Raw genomic sequence first — 20632 nt, 5'->3', positions numbered from 1 at the left:
GTCCACCTCCAGGTGGAACTACTTATATGTGTTCGTCTTCGTGTCGTTCCGCCTGTGACCTCACAGTGTCAGTACTCCGCCCAAACATTTAGATGTCCTAGTTGAATCACTGATGTGGTGGTGGATAAAATAAAAAATAAAAAACATGGGGCAACTTTTAAACTGAGGAAAACAACTTTGCATAAGTGGAAAAGGGGGCAATTATTTCCCACAGCCGAACATCACTCATATTCACACAGAAGGTAAATGAGGCTGGAAGTTCAAATGCTCCGACAGCATTACACACCAGACTTATATTTGTATAAAAGTGTGTGACAACACACATCTAGAAATATAATGTATGAATATTAGGTAATGTGTTGTTATTGCTGTCGAATTCATTTTAGGAATGAATAAAAACAGCGATGTCTTTCACTGCAGCAGCATTTGATCCTTTGTTATGAAATCATCAACCGACCTCGGAGATAGCGGTTTGTGCTTTGACAACACCTGGAACAGCTGTGCGCCTTAGCATCCATTCATAAGATCCCGACCAGCTGCACTCGTGTGCATCAGGAGCTCCCTCTAGTGGCCTCAGTAGATCACAGCAACACACTGTGCTGCTTTAAAAACTATTTTTTTCCTCATTTATTTGGTTAATCGGAACTCTGTTTTGGAAATCCTTACTTTTTGTTCAATGCCTTTCCCAAACATAATTTTTTTTTGTCATATATATTTTTGTCTTCCGTGTTTTTGCATCTCTGTTTGATAGTCAGCAGTGTGGAGATAAAACAGGAAACATCTGTATGAAAATACAACACACGCTATATTACTGTAAACTCAGTCAAGAGTAAATCCTACATTCGTACAAATGATCATTGTGAGAGTACTTTGTTGCATCAGTGTACTTTTTCTGTTTTGTATCTGCCACATAGGTTTGTTTTGACTCCGGACACCAAACCTTAGCTATTGTGATTAGTTAGTTTAGGACTGAATGGATGATGTTTACATCCCCTTTTAATAATGTGCTGTAGAGTTAATGTTTTCAAAGCGTTCTCCAGGCCTCCACACATGTGTTTATGGGACATCTAGTCTTAAGTTCCTGAACCACTCCACAATAACAAGAAAAAAAAGACAAACTGTTTAATTTCTATTGTTTTAAGCAATTCATCAACATGAAAACTCATGAATGAGAATGAATATATTAATGAGCATTTCCTCTGTCACTCCACAGTCAGTTTCCTTCAAGTGTCTACAACAATATGCACACAGCGTTACACAAAATACCTCACGACAGTCCTGTGGAGTTTCTCTGTTAAACCTTACACGTGAGAATCTTGAGACTGAATTCTTGCTTTAACAAAGGGGGGGGGGGGGGGTTTACATATTCGCCAAGTCCCTGGGCGCTGAGGTTTCCGAGGCAGAGACAACTTCCATCTAAAACTAGACTCCATAGATGTGAATGGGCCTTTAATCTGCTTTTATCCTTTACGTCTGAGTGAACTGCTTTTCTAAAAGGATAAATACACCTTATCCTCCGATGAGCGGGACTTCTCCAAACATTAATCATGAGATTATTTATTTATATATATATATATATATAGCGAGCTTGTTTGGTCCGTCAGAAATGAATTGTCCGGCTTAACTTGAATATTTCCTGAACTCTTCTCAACCTCGCGGGGAAATGAAGTCAATAATTTAGCTCCCTTTAGATAAAGTGCCACAGTAATGGCTCTCAAGTCATCTCGTACTTATGCTGAAGTGTATGAATGCCAAATGCAGTATTTACCCTCCAGTTTTCATCTAATGTTGAAAGGGGAAAAAGAACACAGAACACGAGTTTGACATTGAACAAGGTCACTCATCACCTCACAACAACAAAAAGCACCGAAATCTACGTGGTGAAAACGTCCTTCTAGTCCCGAGCAGCAGCACTCACACACATTCCTCACGAACAATCGTTAAGTGTTTGGCTGTGAAACCGGACGCTATGAGCACAGCGGTTTGGCCTCTCCCAGGGCGGTTCGTGCTCCAGTGATTAGACACAACCGAGGAATCAGCAGCTGCAGCAATCAGCAAAACCCCCATCATGCATCTGTCGCGCTCCAGTAGGACCACATCTTCCAGACTAGTCGTAGCTTTGATTTGATTTGTATTTGCGTCACAATGACAGATTTGGATTTTTATTGTGTGTGTGTGTGAGACTGGTTTATTATGTTTGTCTATCTGATGTGATGCGTTTGTTTGCATTTAAAGGGACACGACACACTTTTTTTTCACATCAAAGTCAGTTCACTCAATTACATTTGACCATTCTTTTTAAAACATCTCTGGCTTCAACGAGGTGCAACACTAAATCACCGGAGTGCGTCTTTATAGCAGATATGAAAATCATCCAATTTAAATGCACTCAATACTAGGACAAAATCTCATCCATCAACAAACATGAAAAATAATAAATAATGCAGAAATAACACTAATTTGTAGATCGCTTTTGTTGTCTGCAAACAAACAAACAATGCAAGTCCTCATGGAGCTTTCTTGGCTAATTGTAACAGGACTACCTGGTTAAACAGATACAATATAAGGAGAGACAGTACAGGTGTATTACATTTATACACACCGCTCTAATTTATTAAACGGCAAGACCACTTCCCCTATTTCCTCAGAAACAGCATCACAACCGGTTTAATCTGAGAGTCCTGTGTCCAATATGGTAAAGTCCTCAGTAGACACTTCTAGCTTTACTTGCATTTTGACACACTGAACAGATGTGCCAACTGAGAAACATCTGCCTCTGCTCACTCACTCACCCGACAAGCGTAGGAATGGAAAATTATTCCGTAGCCGAGTTTCTCTCGTGCAACGGTGTTTTATTCAAAAGGTAGTTTAACGTTAAGTGCAGTAAGCGACAGCGACATCTGAATGTGCGTTCAGACCGACGGCGTGTGATGATCAGAGTTCTTTGGTTACTATTTTTAGCGCGTCACAACTCTGAGCAGACGCGGTGGTTAAGTGGCTCGTTTTGTTGAGTAAAACAGGCCTGACGTTAGCTTTTTAGGGGGAAGGGGGTGAAAAATAACATTAAATACATCTGGAACCTAACGTACATGTGTCGAACATATCCACAATGTTAAACTAGTCTTATTTTATTTCTAGTTTAGCTTAATCTTCAACAAACACACTTTGTTCGTTGCGTTTGACTAGAGCATCGTATTTATGAGCCCCTTGTTTAATTATCTAACCTGCGTTACCTTCGTTTCATCGCTCTGTCATCACTCTGCAGACACACGCAATAGAAGTGACACATCAGAGCTCTCTTTTTCTTTTTGCTGTCTTAGCATCACTTTTCCCTCCTTCAAACAGCGTTAACATTTCTAAAAGTAATTGACACCCGATGATTAATCTCCGATAACATCGCTAACACATCTGGTTAAATATTCATCTGCTATTTTAAAAAGGCACTTTGCATGTTTCGTCCATCTAAGAAGGAACAGATCGGCCCTCTGGCTCGTTAGAAATAAGATCAGGGGGAATAACTACTGCAGCACAAACGAACACAACTGGCTCTGAAGGCAAGTGAGCCACTCTGGATGCGTGAATCGTGATCGTGAATGGCCGACGCTCCGCTAACGGAGATCAAGCACGGGGAAAACTGCTTTCACACGTTTCCTGGCAACAGGTCTTGCCTCCGCTAGAAAAGCGTCAGAGTTGTCCTAAAGAGCCGACACAGAGTCGCACCGCGATGGTTAAAGGACGGTTCCAGCATATTTGAGTTTTATTTCCTCTCCCTTTAATGTTGATTGTTACTGAAAACAGCGAGACACGTCCAATTCAATCTCCCCATCACAGGCCAAAATAATTATACTACTGTTACAATGAAAACATTTACACTTTAAAATAATTCCCAGCCTGTATTTTCTATAAATAGATTGTCACATTTGAGCTAAAAGCTAACATTAGCATACTAACGTCCACAGACACTGCTAACATGTTGATGTTAACCAGGTTTCCCATGTTCGCCATCTTAGTTTAGCTCGTTAGCACTAGTAGGGCTGGTGCTGATGGGAAAGTCAGTCGTCAGCTTTAGAGATATATTTGGTCAGAAAAAATAATGTAAAAATAAAATATGGGACAAACTATTTTTGACCTGATGACGGCGCTAGAGGAAAAGTTAAGAGATCACAGAAGTTATGACACTTCATCTAATCGTAACAGCTACACTGCTAGCAGGGCTAACAAGCCTGTAACACTAAGGCCTATAAAAACAATGGAGTCAACATTCCTATTTGTCCCAGAATAATTTGATGCTAACTGACCTATTGGGGTCCACTAGCATTTTGCTAACTACCACCACCACAAATGGATGCTACCTTCGTTAGTGGGAGTAAGTCCTAAGTACAAAGCAGAGAGTGAGCCAAACCCCTTGAAATCATGCTGGAACAGTACGGGCGAGAACAAGAGAGAGGTGTACCTGTTCTGACTAACTTATCATTCCGACTACAGCGAATAGAGCTCGTCTTGAGTATTAGAAATGGCGCTTGCATCAGAGCTAATTGAGCCGCCTGAGTAGAAACTATCGCAGTTAATCCTCCGTTCCACTGTCGCTCTCTGGGCAGTGAAGCACCCTCTCCGGACTGTACATGCAGATATGCTGATTTAGTGTCCTAGTTAGTGAGCTGGCCTGAGAGCTGTGGCTAAAGACGGCACGAGTATACGATATAAACAACCGAGGTAATGCGGTAACGCTCCTTCATTTCAGAGCTCGTGGCGTTCTTGCGGCGGCTGAGCAGACCTAAATGACTTGTGATGAGGGTTAAATTTATACCGAGAGGCCCGACGGCGCAGCCTTTCAGCACCAGCGGGGCTCGGCGGCCCGACCCTGTGTCCGTAAACGTCTGTCTGTCCGTCTCCCCGTGTCAGGCCTTCCCTGGCTTCATGTATGTGGGGATGGTGCCTCGCTGAGTCAGACCCTCAAAGCGTTTGTACGTGTAGTTGAGGAACACCCAATCCTTCGATTTGAAGTCCGGCTCTGTCGCGTTGGCTGTTGAGGAACACAGAACAAGAGGTGGTGTTATTATTTTGCCACTGCATCATGTAACCGAAAAGGCCCATTTAGAGCCGTTATAGTATAAAGAGAGTAATCGTTGTTTAGAATCCGTTTCATTCATCAGTCATGACTCATCTATAATCATGCTCTGTCTGAATCAAAACCCCGGGCTAATGCTTCCTGGTTTTCCTGCAGTGCTAGCAGAGGATTCCACGGGACAAACCTGGCTGAAGGATGTCCGATTCGGGGAAGTCGTCAAAGTTTGAGGTGTCGTCGATGCTCTTGATTTCGATGGAGATGGCTGCAGGACGCTCCCTGTGGAGGCAAGACGGGGAGAATCGTGGATGGCCACAGAAATAAGGAATGTTAAACGCCGTTTGTCGTGTGTAGAGGTGCACCGCTGTCCATAGTACTGAAACTGAGCGGAAGAGATCAATGCAGACACAACAGTTTCTCAGTTTGCTTTTGACCCGACAGAAATTACATTTTATCCATTATAGCAGTTCGCAGACAGAAGGATAACAACATTTTTATTAATAGTAATATTATGTAGAAAAATACATCCTGTCCAGATACAATACAACATGGATGAATCTATGGGAGAATTAGTTTCATAAGAACACGTTAGCTAGAGTCAGCGATTAAGGAACTTTATCTCTCTTAGCGTTTCTAGCTGTTATTGCTAAATGTATATTTTGATTGTGCTGAATATGTGCGTATGTGTGTAATTATTCCAGGTCTTTGGCTATCTTGCAACTAAAAAGGTAATAATTCAGGTGTATATTCAAACAAATAAAATGTTTAATAACAAATACAGTAGAATTAATAGGCTGATATCTAAATCACCTACGATATAAATCATGATTCAGTCGGAGAAAGATCAAGTCCGTAAAATCAGACATTCAGCATCCCCATACAGCCCGATGATGGTTTTACCTATTTAAACTGCCTTCTTGGCTTTTGAAGTAAAAGTGACTCAGCGGTTATTCAGACACGTTGCATTGCCACCACATTTATGTCAGTGTTCATGTACCTGATGTGCTCCCAGTCCACCGACTCAAAAAACTGATGACTCTTGATCTCCTCCACGCTCACAGCTCCAACCCTGTTCTCTGAATCAGTGCAATACCTGGAACACACAAACGGCACACCGTCATACAGTATTTGGACAATCATTCACACAAACATGTTCAGCACGCGGCCGTCACGTGAACATACTTTAATATCAAGTCTTTGGCCCTCTCTGAGATGGGGACTTCGGGGGGGAAGACGAGGGTTTCCTTCCAGTTCATCACCTTCCTGTACGTCTCCTGTGGCGTCTCAGAGCAGAAGGGCGGGTAACCTGAACACAGCCAACAAGCATTACAAACGTACGGCAGTACAACCTAAAGTCCACCGACAGCAGCCGGTTAGGTCATGTGTCAATCATACATGCAACATGTAAGATGGCAAGTGATCTACTGTAATTGTTCCTGTGTACAGCAAATATTAAGGGATAGTTCGGATGTTTTGAAGTGGGGCTGTGTGATGTACGGATCCATAATCAGCGTATTACCTACAAGTAGACAGGAGTACCAGTAGAGCGACATACTGCTGTGTACGCGGGCAGCAGCAAAACGGTTTACACAAACAAAATAATCAATATCAGTTTACATGTACGCTAAATTTAGAATATTCTCCCTGCTTTACCGTGAGGTCAGACAGCCCTTTCAGACGTAGAGACTGAAGCAATTATATCCATTCATGCCCTCTTCAAAGCCACCAGACTCGGTAGACCAGCAACTTCTGTGTTCTGCCATGTAAAACTACATGCAGTATGTTGTGGCTTTGAAGAGAGCAGAGAAAATATTGTAAATATAGCGTACTCTTTTTAAAATTTTTATAGGTGGCAAAACAGGTTTTGCTACTGGCCCCGCCCACAGCAGTACATAGCTTTGCACCTGTCTGTTTCTCTAAACTCCATCTACTGTAGTAGTACACAGACTATGGAGAAGTACCTCGATCAACCCCACTTCAAACAAATCAAACTATCCCTTCAAGACATTTCACACATTATTAAATGTGTGGCCCCTGCAATGTTTTCAATACTTCTAAATCTTTTACACATTCAAACAATTATGCCAAATATCTGTGACTTCCATTTTCCAGATTTATTTCCTTCACCTCTCTGTGTTACACACAGACTGCTTACCGATGAGCATTTCGTACATGATGACACCCAGAGACCAATAGTCACACAGCTTGTTGTATCCCGTCTGCATGAAGACTTCAGGAGCAATGTAGTCCGGCGTTCCCACAGTAGAATACGCCTGAAAGTCACAGAAAGACAGAAGGTGAGGGCTCTGGGTTGGAATATATTCATTAGAAAGAAATAAACCAACCAGTAAAACCAAGTAGTCCAACATGTTCCTGTCAGGTTGATTATTTACATTAAGTTAACCAGGATTCAGAGGCTGCTGTGTCAATATTTTCAGAAACGCTTCTTCTTCTTGCACTTCTATTTAGTAAAAGGGCTTACCAGCTGTCTCCGGTTCTTCTTCCAGGTTTCTGCTTTCCTCTTGGAGTTCATATTTTGAAAGGCTGCGAGAGAGTACAGCGAGTGACCACGCCAACAGTTACAGTATATGTTACCACTTATTATAGCGCACATTGATATGCATCTATTTTCATCAATGCTTTATTTCTGGTGAACTCACAGAAGTCACTGGGCGGGTTGTGCGTCAGGTTCCTGTAGAATTCTGTGCGATGAGCCTTCTTCAGTCCCGTACACAGGCCGAAATCAGACAGCTTCATGTGTCCCTGTGAGCAAACAAACATTTAATAAGTCGGCACGCGCACCACGCTGTGCGCGTTTGCCGACAGTCAGTGAGGCGTGTGGGTGTCTGTCGTTGTGTCTCACCCTGGAGTCCAGCAGCAGGTTGTCTGGTTTGATGTCTCTGTGGATGAAGCCCAGCTGGTGGATGGAGTCGATGGCCAGGACCGTCTCCGCGATGTAGAACTGGGTGGCCTCTTCGGACAGAGTGTCCTTCTTCATCAGCAGGGTCATCATGTCGCCTATCAACAAGGGCAGAGGTCGGCACAACATGTTTGTCTGTCCGATTCATCCTGTGTCCAGTTCAGCGAATCTCGGGTTTTAAAAACACTCGACATACTAAATGAGCTCAAATGCTAGGGTCGAACAAACGGATCGGTGCAAACCTCCAGGCAGGAACTCCATGATGAGGTAGAGGTTCCTCTTGTCCTGGAAGCTGTAGAACATCTTGACCACCCAGGCGCCGTCCGCCTCCACCAGAATATCCCGCTCCGCCCGGATATGGGCGACCTGCAGGGAGACAGAAGACAGCGTGAGACGCCGACGGTACAAGAGCCCGAATGCAGCAGCAGCTTCAACATTCTTGATCCGTGGTGCCGACCTGTTCTTTCTCCAGCATGTCGGCCTTTCTCAAAATCTTCATGGCGTAAATGTGCCCCGTGTCTTTCTTCTGCACCAAACGGACCTGAGGGAGACGACATCACAGTTGAGTTCATAAGGAAAGCAAATGGGATTAGCTGTGATTAATTAAAACATGGTGTCGTTTGATTTCTAATAAAGATTTACAAGAGCTTTGGCACGCTTTTCTTCCACCGTACCTCTCCAAAAGCCCCCCGTCCGATAACTTTAAGGGACTCAAAGTCATCCAAGCCAAGTCGCGTCCGCTTCAGTCGCAAGAACTCGGTCTCCTTACGGGCGTGCTGCGAGCGCCGCATTACTTTCTGCAAAACACAAGACAGATAGACAGACAGGGAGTCAACTGAGGAAGTCGAAGAGAAAGAAAAAAAATGAAAGAAAATCATTTGCGGTCCGTAAACGAGACGACGGAGCGCACCGTACCTCCTCATCCGGCAAACCCTCCTCGTCCATGGCCTTCTCCAGCTTCTTCTGCCTGTGAACAATACAGCGTATCACACACACGACGCAAATCTGAACGAGAAAACACCGTACGTCTAGTTGCTTTACAATATACGTCCGACAAGGACGGATTCTATTACTTCAAACAGATCTTGAGAATGTCTTTGAAAGTACAGCAAAAAAAATAAAACTAGAATTACAGCCTCGCTGTCGTGTTGCAGTTTACATCCATGTCTGTCCAAAATGTCGCCACTTCATCATTTTATCCTATTAGACATTTGCATGAAATTGTGATAATTAGCGTATGAATTCTTGAGCTACGGCCAAAAACGTGTCAGTGCGTGAGGTCACGGTGACCTTCTTCCTCTTCTCACCTCATCTCGCGCTCCTCGTGCTGGGTGAGCAGCGTGCTGTAGAAGTTCTCCAGCGTCAGCTTGGCCACAGTCACCCTCTCTCGGGTGTGGTTGCTCATGGGAAGGGTGGCTTCAGTCCCTCCCGTCATGGCCACACTATCCTGCAAGACGATAGAAAATCAATTCAGTCCTCCGTAAAGTATTGTCAACCGTCAGAGAGGAGTTTTACCTTGAGGACCAACACACAGAGCTACGTGGCGTCTAATAAGTTAACCCCTGTGTTTCTGTCCTCTACAGTATTGGATGTAGGGCTGCATGATGTATCGTTTCAGCACTGCGATGTCACATCACAGGACGTGCATGCGAGCAAATGAACTCAAACGCGTAACGCTTTTGCAACTTTCTTTTTGCTGCTTGATACAAAAAGGAAAACTATCACGGATGTTATTTCCCATGACTAATCTACGAGAGAAGTCTGATGGATTAACTGATCTTAAAGTGTGAAATCGGTTGAGTTCCCCTTTAAATATAAAATTAACGAAGTCCTTTAGACTTTCAGATTGAAAATATTATCAAACGCTACAAGGTAACAGAGGACTATCCATTTATCCATTTCAATGAGAACAGCTCTGGAGCAGATCCCTGGCAGGAGTCGGGTCTCCGGTACTAAAATATTCTTGTGACCCCCCAGAGTGGGGACAGGGAATCATGTGCTGGCTGTCTGCATTCCAGGAACTAATCAGTGAACTCTGCACTGATCTTTCGCAGTACGCATTCCTTTGCATCATTACAGCTCTCTGATATCAAAATGACAAAGAACGACTGTAGAACAAAAGTCACCTGAGGAGGCCGGTCATTCTTTCTCGTTCACATGAGAACAGCATTTAAGTTCGTATTCGTGTGAACTATGGGAACTACTTTCTCGAGAAGGGCACATATTGACATCTTCCCTGACCTCGTGTGGGTGGAATTAAAAACCCCAGAGAGCAGACGAAACAAGAAGCAAGAGGTTGTTTGAATAACTAACTAAGCATTAATGATGACGTAAAATAAATTAAAGTAAGCAGATAGAGGGGAAGTTAAATCTTCTTAATCTCAACATGAGCAGATTCGTCAAAAGATTTCAGCAGAACGCAACCAGACAGACTTGATGAGCTCAAGCAGCGATAAAAACAGCCCTGCAGCTCAGAGACAGGACCAATGTTTCGTCTGGTCTCTGGTCCTTTCCCCGTCCGTGACAACAAGATGATTCCTGACTTCTGAGAAAACTCTCTGAATCATCGCTGCCTGGTTTGGGAGGTTTTTGTTGGGAGACACTGGCAAACAAAGCTGTTGTAGAGTTACTGAGGCCGGCACAGATGAGCTGAACATTCCTAGGAAGCTCAGCGTAAAAGGGAGACTGGTAATCACCGATAGAATGACAATCTTGATCAAACACAAAGCGGCACAAGCAGGCTAATCGCAGCTCTTGTGGTCTCACTCAAGTAGCCCATATAGGCGCTATGAGAGGTCACATTTCTGAGAAGGACTGGTGGTATTTTCGGTCAACGAGAATGGTAGAAAATTTGACAGATGTCACTGTTGACAGCTGTAGTAAATTCATACACTTTTCAGCACTCTAGCTTTTGGATTTGAGAGAAAGTTGTTCATGTTTACTGATCTTTTTGGGATTATTTAGACCATAGGAATGACGTATGTGAATATTAAAAATGGGAGTAGCTCCCCTTTAATGTTCACACCTAATGGCTTGGATGTGTTCTGTGCTCGTTTCCCCAGCTAGGTGGAAAACGCCGGGCCGTTAGCTCAGTCTGAAGGGATTCAGTTTGGCCTGAAGTCCTCCAGATCCACCCACGAGCTAAACACACAAGGCTGCACAAGGAAGGCACTATAACAGCAAGCTAAAGCATGCAGCCTGACACAGGGGACAGGATCTGTTGGGCCAAAACTATAATCTACAAATAAAAGTAAACGATTTTGTCACAATGAATAAAAAACGGTTTTACAGCTCGGATGTGCGCGTGTATTTCCATACATCTGGACACACACACACGCACACGCGCACACGACAGGAAGCCCTTTCCGTCCTGAATGAAAAGACTCAGTCATGACGCCAGAGAAAGGAATGGGATGCTCGCGCGCGCACACACACCAAAAATAACATTTTGTCCCAAACGTTGCTTCTCAAGCTTAACGGCCATTTTTGTTTTTCAAAGTCATCTTAACATTTTTTAATGGTAACTTAATGGTATCAATTATTCAGGATTATGCCAAACATTGTGCAGTATTATTTTACACATAATAAGGAAATATGTTTGTTATTCATATCGTTATTCGCAGCATTTGTTTTTCCAGTAGTAATATACACTTTGGAATATGCTTCAGAATTGGAAAGAAACGCCAAAAAAAGATTAATTTCAAATATATTGACAGGTGTGTTTTGTCAATGTTATTTCAAAGCTAAAGTGGGCAAAATAAATGTCAATGTTTGACTTCTTTTTTTTGCACGTTTAATGAGTGTCGTAACTGGAATGCTTTTAATTAAATGTGCTGAATTAAACGTCCTTCGTCCACCTGCGGAGATGGCGCGTTTACCTGCACGAGCTACGGACACACATTAACGGTCTTACAACTCACCTCAATTTAAACTTGTTGTGCCCCCCTGTCACTACCTCTATCTGCCACCACTGCTGCCTGGCACATGATGGCAGACACTATTTAATATTCTTTATTTTGTACGTTAATACTAATACGTTTTAACAATATCAGGTTACTTCATACAGACAGTCTGTTTGTGGTTGTGTTGTGTTAGCTAGCTAGCGGACTGCTATATTCCCTTTACTCTGTCTGGCAGGTTCCATGAAAAATACGACAGCATTCAAATAAAGAGCCTTCTGTGGGAAATATGTTTCACTTACCTCCGTGTCCTGCTCCAGAGTAAATTATTGGCTTGCCGCCACCCCACGATATAAGATAAATATACTGTGTATTTTCTGCCTGGTATTGAGGCAGTGGTCGGCTCGAGGATCCAGAGATTGACCACCCTTCAGAGGAACTTATCAGGCTGCACAGTAAACATCGCCGACATCAACGCCAAATAACAACAAATGTGCGCTGACGTTGACAGCAAGCTAACCTGAAATCATTTTAAATTATTTTGCTTTTTCCATTTGTGCTACCTGACCTCGAATTTCAGCGCTTCAACCGCCTTTATTGCTAAAAAATATATATGAAATAAGCAGCGGGGCTTCTTGGGACCGTGGGACTCATCTGACGCTCCGGCTACGTAACGGCGTCGCATTTGATTGACGTCTGCAAGAACCAATCAGCGATGAACAAAGGAACCTGTGGTTTCTGCTGGCCAATCATACATGCAAAATGCATGAGAATGACATGCGTGTCAGCCAATGAGGAGATATAAACCACCCCGCGAGGGTTGCGTTCCAGGACGCAGGTCCATTTGGCTAGCAAGCATCTGCAGCTATGAAAGGCTGGTCTGTGGCTACAGTAGTTGTAAGCGTTGTTACATAATTGTATTGGTTATGCTCGGTGCAAACCATTAAAAATAAGAACTAATATTATTATGATGCAATTTTAGAATCATGTGATACAAACAACACTGAATTAATTAGTTGCTTCACACATAAATAGCAAATGGCATGTGAACCACAAGAGGCTATCTAAGGTCAATAAGAGGTCACATTGTGATCGAGACTACAAATTGCTGCTTTTTCTTGAAAACAGACGTATAGCAATGATTAATAATACAATTTCACTGCTATACAAATACAAAACTGTAATCAGTACTCATAAACATTTCAAAGGACTCATTTTGTCTCACAATAAAATCACGGTAGATATTTCTATTAAGGCAAGATTTGAGAATTTTGGTAGAACATTTCAAGATGACTGCAGCTTGTTTGGCAAAAAATGTGTAAAACACTTGTTCGCTGTTACAACTAGACACTGCAGATTATGATTTCACACTACAAAGTTGCAATCTAGAAATTCCATAAGAAACTGTCTTGTTTCCTCCAATCATCCCAGCAAGGGCGCTTCGAATGGAAATGCATTTGCCCTCATCTTTGATTTCCTATTAATCAATAAGACAAAGAAGAGGTGTATGCAGTAAATCAAAATAAAACTAACTACAGCAGAAAAAAAGAAGAAAACAAAACACCAACAGGAAACTTGTGTTGACAGTTCAGGCCATGAATGTCCTTATTTGGACGGGTCGAGTGTTTTTTACTGTAAGAGTCATGATGTCAACATGCACAGATGTGGGTGTGCCCTGCTAACACATCTGGGTGTGGTGTCCAGCAGACAAGGCTGTTTTTATATTCCTCACATCAGTGGGGCCCACTGAGCCGTGACACAGCACCTATATTTAGATTTGGGCTATAAACTCTCTGGCCCGGAGCCACTTTTTGATTTGAGTGAAATTAAGGCCACACGTCACCACTGTTGTGTGAACAACGAATTAGAGCTGGATTTTTAAACATTAACAGTTCAACCAAGTATCTTTTAAGACTGTCAGAGGAGACAGAATGACTATTTTATCAAATTTAAAAAGGAATTACATCAATAAACAGTTAATTAGTGAGGCATTATTATGTATTTTCATATTCTATAGATGAAAAATTAATTTTTTAACTCGTACTTATCCTCTGAAACGTGAGTCATTTATGATTTGAGGGAGGGAAACTTCGCTTGTAAGCGCCACATTCAACAATACACATCCTTCGTGATCTGGAGATAAAAACACTTCCAAATTTTTCCCCAAATCAATTTTGTGACACACAAAAAAAATCTGTTTTAAAGATACAAAAAGTTCTGAAGTCTCCACTGTGTTTGTTCAAGCTTTATTTAAAAAAACAAAGACAAAAAAAACTAATTATGTTTCATCGACCGTTTTGGTCTTTGCAGACATATTCTTTGAGTGTTTTGAAGCTTGCAGCTGATGTCTGAGGGTAAAGAGTCAGATTGAGAATTGTCCAGGACTGCGTTATGCACACAGACACAGCGGGTCAGGATTCGGCCGGCGAGGGCTGGCTCGGTGCTCCGTTGCGCGTGCGGAGCTGAGACTGGGCGATGTCAGCCAGCGCGCTCTGGATCTTCTCCAGGAGCACATCGCCGCGGTAAACCACCTCCTCCAGACGAGCTGCTGCGTCATGGTTCTCCTCCTCCAGCTGCCGCAGACTGGCCGCCTGATGAGAGGGAACATGTTGTTTACAACGATAGGGGGCGGAGCTTTCTGTCCATCAAATGACTGATGGGAGAGTGTAAATATTTTCTTTTATATACATGCAAACATACTCTTGTACATTTACTCCTCAAGTATAGTTTTGAGGTTCTCGTACTTCTTTTATATCGGATGACATATGAAGTCTCGTCTACAAACACCATATTGTGTCACGCTTTCATGCCACACATCACAAGTGTATACATAGATTCACTGTACAGTTATTTCCAGCACTCATGTAAGCAACTCCAATTACGTAAGCACTTCTCTATGGCAACACAAGACAATATGCAGAACCAACAACACCTGCACGAAGCAAGCTCAGAATACTACCGGGTACTACCGTTGTATATATTTAGAGGTATTGCATGGGTTTAGTTTAGAATTAGATGCATTTATGTTCTTAATAATGGTATTTTCTACTTCTTTGAGTCTCCTTTAAATGTTAGTTTTGGATCATCATCATCATGCGTGACTTGGCTACAATCTCCCACTAGGATTAACAAAGTACTCCATCTTTCTATCTTTATGTTGGAAAGAGCTTCAAACATAGTGTGCTTATTTGGAACAAGAGGACATTGAGGATATCCATGGGAAGCGTCCTCACATGTCCTCTCATGTCAAGAGTCCAGCAGTGACGGTGTTGGTCTGTCACATTACATAGTCTGTGTATTTCAGCTGTTGAAGACTAACTGGTGTGACTTTGAATCTATAGCGATAAATATCAGTGCTCGAAAAGGAAGTCGTGGTCAGCTGAGATTCATTCAGCTGTCCTCAGTCATTCCAGATACACATCGAGTACTCACTCGTATCACTTGCATTAGTTTTAACCTGTAAGGATGATTGATTTCATCGAATATAACCTTCTATCTTTAGGACAGGAATCAACACGGACACAGAAGCAACCTTTCCTCTCGATTTCCTTTGTGGAGGAAATAGGAAATTAACTTAAAAAGGCTCCTCATAAAAACTCAGTGACCCTGGATAAACACATTAAATATTCTTCTGAGAAGTTGTTGCATCTGATCTGAGACTCCTAAAATCAGGGGGTCTCAAACTGTTTTTCATTTGAGGCCGACTTCTGATATTTATTAATGTTCCGAGGACAAACTTCCCGAATAAATGAGAAAAAATAAAATGCCAAAAACAGGAAAAAAAATGGGATGTAAATACTTGTTCTGCCACTGTCAGCTGTAATGACCTAAATACATATTCTGCTACCCTCACCCATCACCGCCTGTCATAATAAATGGTGGTTGAGAATAGCCACTTTAACTGATCAAACTGTAAACTATCTACACAAAAATTGTGTAACAATGTCATAAAAAAAAATATATATATATATATATATATAAATAAACCGATTGATTAGTGTGTATATGTCAGTAATTGAAAAATGTTCTTCCAGCAGTATATTACTAACCTCTAGGATTCTCACAATTAATAACTAGAAGTGATGCCTGAAAATTGACTGCAATCATTTGGTTATTTATTGTAAACCCATGACATCATTTTCCTTGTCAAATTGTAAAAAGCAGCTGTACAAAGTGTTCACTTGGCTCCCTCTGCTGACTGGAAGCAAGAAACACTAGCTGGGCTTGTGTTGATCATAGAACCTGTAACCGAAATGTCTGAAAGTTAATTGTGCCTGTGCTGACCTGCAGAGCTGCCGTGGACTCCTCACTGGGCAGGGAGTCGATTAGTACATCCACATCTTTGGCTGTTCTGGCGATCAGGGCTGCAAACAGCTGGGCATATTCTGGGGAGGGATAAAATAATAGTAACAGAAATTATGCCAATAGCATTTTAAGTGTTATGGATCAACGTTGATCCCATCTGCCAACATTTCTCAATTTGATAAGGTCAACAGTTGACTGCTGTATCAATGTTAACCAGAAATGGTCAAGAGGCAAGATATATATTAATAAGAAGACAAGAGAAAACAAACAATTCACCTTCGGTTGGGTTCGCTGGCTGATCTTTGTTGATAGCTGTCTGGATGTTGTTGAAGGAGGCAGGAGGCGCACATTGCTGCAGGACGCCGATGGCATTACAGAACTGATCTGCGAGCTGGACACACAAAACAACACCATTTGGACCGTACTTACTTCCATTCAGGAAGCTATAATGTTATTCGTTAATACGCCTAGCAATATACCGTGTCAGTCAGCCACCCGTTAGCTTTATAGTGACATTGCATCACTTTGAGGTTCCAATGTTTTAAGACTCTAACACTGTACCAAATGTGTTTGACTGTGTGCAATATAACCTGAAGCTAAACTTGTTCGTGGTAACGTACCAGGCCCCTGGTCGTTCGCTACCCAGTGATGTAGCCATGTTTACAAAGTTGCTGAACATAATGGAGCCACAAGACACCACCTTCCACCTTCAAATAACATGACCAGTCCAAACAGAGTTATTCTTCTTCAGCGAAATACTATAAATGTGTCCTACCGAGTTGACAGCGTCCTGGAGTTGCGTTAGCCTGTCCGCCATGTTTTCTGTAATAACAAAGTCCCGCTGTTAGTGTCGCGAGAAATGTCCTGATGTCAAAAAACCTCGCGGGATTTTGACGGGATTTAGAAGCTTTGGTTGTCATATTATCGTTTAGGTTTAGTTGTAGCCACTTAAATCACTGCAAGACTGACTTTACTGACTGTCGAGTGTTGAAATCAAGTGCATAGTTCATGTCTGCTGATATATCGTCGTGTTTTAAAAAGGAATAGCGCTGCATCGTCACCTCTAACCCTACTTGTTGCTCCTTGATGGGACTAATGTTAGCGTGTAGCTAACATTAGCTACTAAACATCAACAGGAAGTAACGGCGGACTAGCTAAACTCAAATGTCTTGCACATTGAGTTCCCAAGGTACGACACTTTCTTCTTCAACTATATTTCTAAAGTTAATAAGGAAGACCTGTCAGTCGACTAGTTACAACATGTTTATAATCCCAACCTGAAGTGGATTTGTATGACAGCTGAAATGTGGGTTGTACGTCGGCTAATAAGTTAGCAAAGACTGTTTGTGCTGCTGGTAAAATGTTAACGTTACTCAGTCAGTTAACTGAAGCAAAACAACTTTGCGTAGTTGCCCTGAAGTTTACCACAGCTAAGATAAATATGGCGTACATTAACTAAATGTAACACTTGGAGCAAGGCAGTGTTAGCTTGAGCGAATTAGCTGACACACATCTGACATCAGGGTAGGCTTAGCGACGCGTTAAGAAACATGCTGTTTTAGTTCTTTGATGAGTCATGTATTTTTACTTTATTCTGAACATTGTACCGAACAATGAATTCTAGTTGTATTGATGTTAGTGACTCTAATCTGATCATAGTGTGAAGATTTACAAATGCTTCAGTTTCTGTTAGTGTGACTCTTCACTTGGTCAATAAGTGACGTAATGAATAGCATGATGAGGCACAGTGTGCTTTATCGGCCTCAATTTATTGCCTGAGATAAAAGCCCGATTAAAATACAAAGTACAGACTTTTAAATGCCAATAGTGAAGGCTGGGTAAGTCACATTCGATATAGATATATTTCTATGCAATCATTTTGAACCAATCAGGTATATGCATTCATTGAACCAGGAGGAACGAGATCACATTAGCCCAGCACACACAATGATTTTATTGATCACAAAATGGATTAGTCATTGAGCTTACCTGGTACTTATAACAATCGATAATAATCTCTTAATGGGAACATTACCCTATTATAAAGTAAGGAATCCACTCTTTTCTGTGGTCATTAAACCTTCGTAGTTCCTCGTAATGATGAGTTTTATTTCCTCAGGCATGAACTGCACCGTAGAAAAGGTCCTGGCAGATGCCAAATCATTGGTGGAGAGGCTTCGTAACCATGACAACGCGGCTGAGATGTTAATCGAACAGACGACCTCGCTTAACAAGCGAGTGGAGGCCATGCAACAGGTATGGTATCACATTATGTTTGTGCCAATTCAATAGGAGTGTTCCTTTTATAGATGCTTCAATGCATAATCACTAAAAAACCTGACGAGTGTAAGGCAGTGACATAAATCACTGTTAATTGTAGACTGAAATCTTCCAGTTGTCTAATGGGAGGTGGTTTCTTGTTGGCAGTACCAGGAGGAGATTGACTCGTTGAACCAGGTAGCGCGACATCGTCCTCGTTCTAGTCTGGTCCTAGGAATCCAACAGGAAAACCGTCAGATCAGAGAGCTGCAGCAGGAAAACAAAGGTAGGCATTTGTGGCTTGGCTGCTTTGTGGTCTGTTTCGGAGTGGACTCCCGTTTGTCACAAACACAGAGATGGCTAATCTCTGTGCAGGGCAACGTGAAGTTGACAGATGTTCTTGTGGAGGTTTTCTGCAGTGATGTCTCCTAAAAAGCCTGTGTTTACTCTTCCTGCAGAGTTACGGACGTCGTTAGATGAACACCAGTCCGCGTTAGAGCTCATCATGACCAAATACCGGGAGCAGATGTTCAGGCTCCTGATGGCCAGCAAGAGAGACGACCCCGCCATCGTGACACAGCTGAAGGAGCAGCACACCACGGTCAGTGAGGCCCACTTAATCCTCCTTTCAGGGCCTGCTTATTTGGGATTACTTATGAAACTTGATCGTGAAAAATGTGACAGCTGATGACTAAAGACCTACTTTCCCAACTTCCACTACCTTTTATTTATGTGTTTTGTTTTCCATCTCTGTAGGAAATGCAAGCACACATAGACAAGATCAATGAGATGGCCTCTGTGATGAGGAAGGCGATAGAGGTGGACGAGGGACGAATATGTGAAGACGAGGAAAGGATTAAACAGCTAGAGGTAAAAGAAAATGCCCCGATCTGTTCCACGTGTACTTCTAACAGTTGTCCAAAATAAAATGATGGTGCAGGGTAGGGACTGGAATCCAAACTTGAGAGAAAAATTCTAAGCCTGTTCTTCTGAACCACGCGGCACACTTTCTTTCAAATAATGGGCTTGATTTGGAGCCATCAACGTGCAAATATTCATTGATTGATGCAGCATCAAATGAAAGATCCATGTTAGTAGTAATAGAAGTAGCAGGAGCAGTAGTGGTATTATTTCATCTGAATGCATGGCTGTACGTCTTCTGTTTTGTGCGTCTCAGCTGGAGAACAGCGGCCTCCGAGAGCTGCTGGGAATCAGTCGCGAGGCTTTCCTGGTTCTTAAGAGAGAAGACGCATCAGAGAGCACGTCGCTGTCGCCGCTGCTGACCAGCGCCGACGTCAGCTTACGAAAAAATTAAGAGAGCCCACGAGGGACCGCCCAGCCCCGCCGTCCTGCCCCCGGCTGCTGCTGCTGCCACTATTGTGTACAGCGTCTTGCCACATACCACTTCATCTTTCGCCTGTATACTCTCCCTTCTCCTGGAGCATTTACAGCACGATCCTGCAGAGCTGCATCCTCGTCTGGTGATTCAGACGCAAGCAGTGTGAAAGATGCGTCTCGTCTTTTTTGTTTGTTCGTACTTCTGTTATGTTCAATCGGTTTGCCAGCATGCATGACTCTTTGGTGCCTGCAAGGTTTTAATGTATGAATGGGTAAGAGAAGGGCTTGAGTTGAAATAAATCTATAAACATGTAAATTGTCTCTGTTTTTTGTTTTCTGTGTGGTGACCTGAGCGGGAACTCGACTTCTCGCTTTCACTATATGCATTGTTGTGGCATATTTTCATCAGCACCTTAACAGCAGGAATAGAATCGTCATCCAACACACAGGATCTGCTGTAACATCCAACTTCCCCTTCTGCTGCGGAACTGCAACAAGTCAAGAGAGTAATGTTGGAAAGCATTCCTCCAACATTAGTGTTTATTTCAATATCTGAAGAATATTTCTGTAAATCAAGAACAGCAGCCTTTTTTTTTTTACTGCGTTACATTAATTTTGTGCACATACAATTGTGCTCGTCTTTAGCATAAATTACTTTGACTTTGTGATTAGCTATGGTTTGAGAATATGATATCAAAGAGCTCCCACTCCGCCACCTTTTCCCAGATCCACAAACATCCTTTTAAATGCCGTTAATAAACCCAACCCAACGTTTATAAACGGACATCAAAACACGGACATACAAGAAGTAAGACGCTCCAAGATAATGTAAATCACGTTCAGTCA

The 20632-nt window shown here is 42.4% G+C and overlaps 3 protein-coding genes across 3 annotated transcripts; 1 reads left to right on the top strand and 2 right to left on the bottom strand.

Annotated features, from left to right (window-relative positions):
• Positions 1–1202: 1202 nt before the first annotated feature.
• On the bottom strand, positions 1203–12456 carry LOC306795981 (serine/threonine-protein kinase 38-like). The gene is made up of 14 exons (XM_079294736.1): positions 12187–12456; positions 9293–9432; positions 8901–8952; positions 8660–8782; positions 8443–8526; positions 8228–8351; positions 7929–8083; positions 7726–7828; positions 7548–7609; positions 7221–7338; positions 6248–6371; positions 6063–6158; positions 5253–5344; positions 1203–5023 (listed from the first exon to the last, which is right to left on the bottom strand). Exons 2-14 carry the CDS (start codon positions 9418–9420, stop codon positions 4899–4901), a joined length of 1386 nt encoding a protein of 461 aa, XP_079150862.1. The 5' UTR covers positions 9421–9432; positions 12187–12456; the 3' UTR covers positions 1203–4898.
• Positions 12457–14114: 1658 nt separating this feature from the next.
• med21 (mediator complex subunit 21) lies at positions 14115–17012 on the bottom strand. The gene is made up of 4 exons (XM_079294163.1): positions 16965–17012; positions 16466–16580; positions 16169–16269; positions 14115–14475 (listed from the first exon to the last, which is right to left on the bottom strand). Exons 1-4 carry the CDS (start codon positions 17004–17006, stop codon positions 14296–14298), a joined length of 438 nt encoding a protein of 145 aa, XP_079150289.1. The 5' UTR covers positions 17007–17012; the 3' UTR covers positions 14115–14295.
• Positions 17013–17089: 77 nt separating this feature from the next.
• Positions 17090–20086, top strand: fgfr1op2 (FGFR1 oncogene partner 2). Its single transcript, XM_079294319.1, has 6 exons — positions 17090–17378; positions 18309–18445; positions 18617–18734; positions 18907–19049; positions 19205–19318; positions 19626–20086. Exons 1-6 carry the CDS (start codon positions 17354–17356, stop codon positions 19761–19763), a joined length of 675 nt encoding a protein of 224 aa, XP_079150445.1. The 5' UTR covers positions 17090–17353; the 3' UTR covers positions 19764–20086.
• Positions 20087–20632: the final 546 nt, after the last annotated feature.

Source organism: Melanostigma gelatinosum, assembly GCF_949748355.1.
Source record: "Melanostigma gelatinosum genome assembly, chromosome: 22".
NCBI lineage: Eukaryota > Metazoa > Chordata > Actinopteri > Perciformes > Zoarcidae > Melanostigma > Melanostigma gelatinosum.
This window is presented reverse-complemented; position numbering and strand designations above follow the sequence as displayed.

Coding starts and splice junctions, on each gene's coding strand:
- LOC306795981 (XM_079294736.1), bottom strand. CDS start 9,420: ATGACGGGAGGGACTGAAGCCACCCTTCCCATGAGCAACCACACCCGA. Junction 6,159..6,247: donor GCCAAAGACTTGATATTAAA/GTATGTTCACGT, acceptor TGTGTGTTCCAG/GTATTGCACTGATTCAGAGA. Junction 5,024..5,252: donor ATCGGACATCCTTCAGCCAG/GTTTGTCCCGTG, acceptor GTTCCTCAACAG/CCAACGCGACAGAGCCGGAC.
- fgfr1op2 (XM_079294319.1), top strand. CDS start 17,354: ATGTCTTGCACATTGAGTTCCCAAG. Junction 19,050..19,204: donor TGAAGGAGCAGCACACCACG/GTCAGTGAGGCC, acceptor CCATCTCTGTAG/GAAATGCAAGCACACATAGA. Junction 19,319..19,625: donor AAAGGATTAAACAGCTAGAG/GTAAAAGAAAAT, acceptor TGTGCGTCTCAG/CTGGAGAACAGCGGCCTCCG.
- med21 (XM_079294163.1), bottom strand. CDS start 17,006: ATGGCGGACAGGCTAACGCAACTCCAGGACGCTGTCAACTCG. Junction 16,270..16,465: donor GCCAGCGAACCCAACCGAAG/GTGAATTGTTTG, acceptor ATCCCTCCCCAG/AATATGCCCAGCTGTTTGCA. Junction 14,476..16,168: donor AGTCCACGGCAGCTCTGCAG/GTCAGCACAGGC, acceptor CCCTCTCATCAG/GCGGCCAGTCTGCGGCAGCT.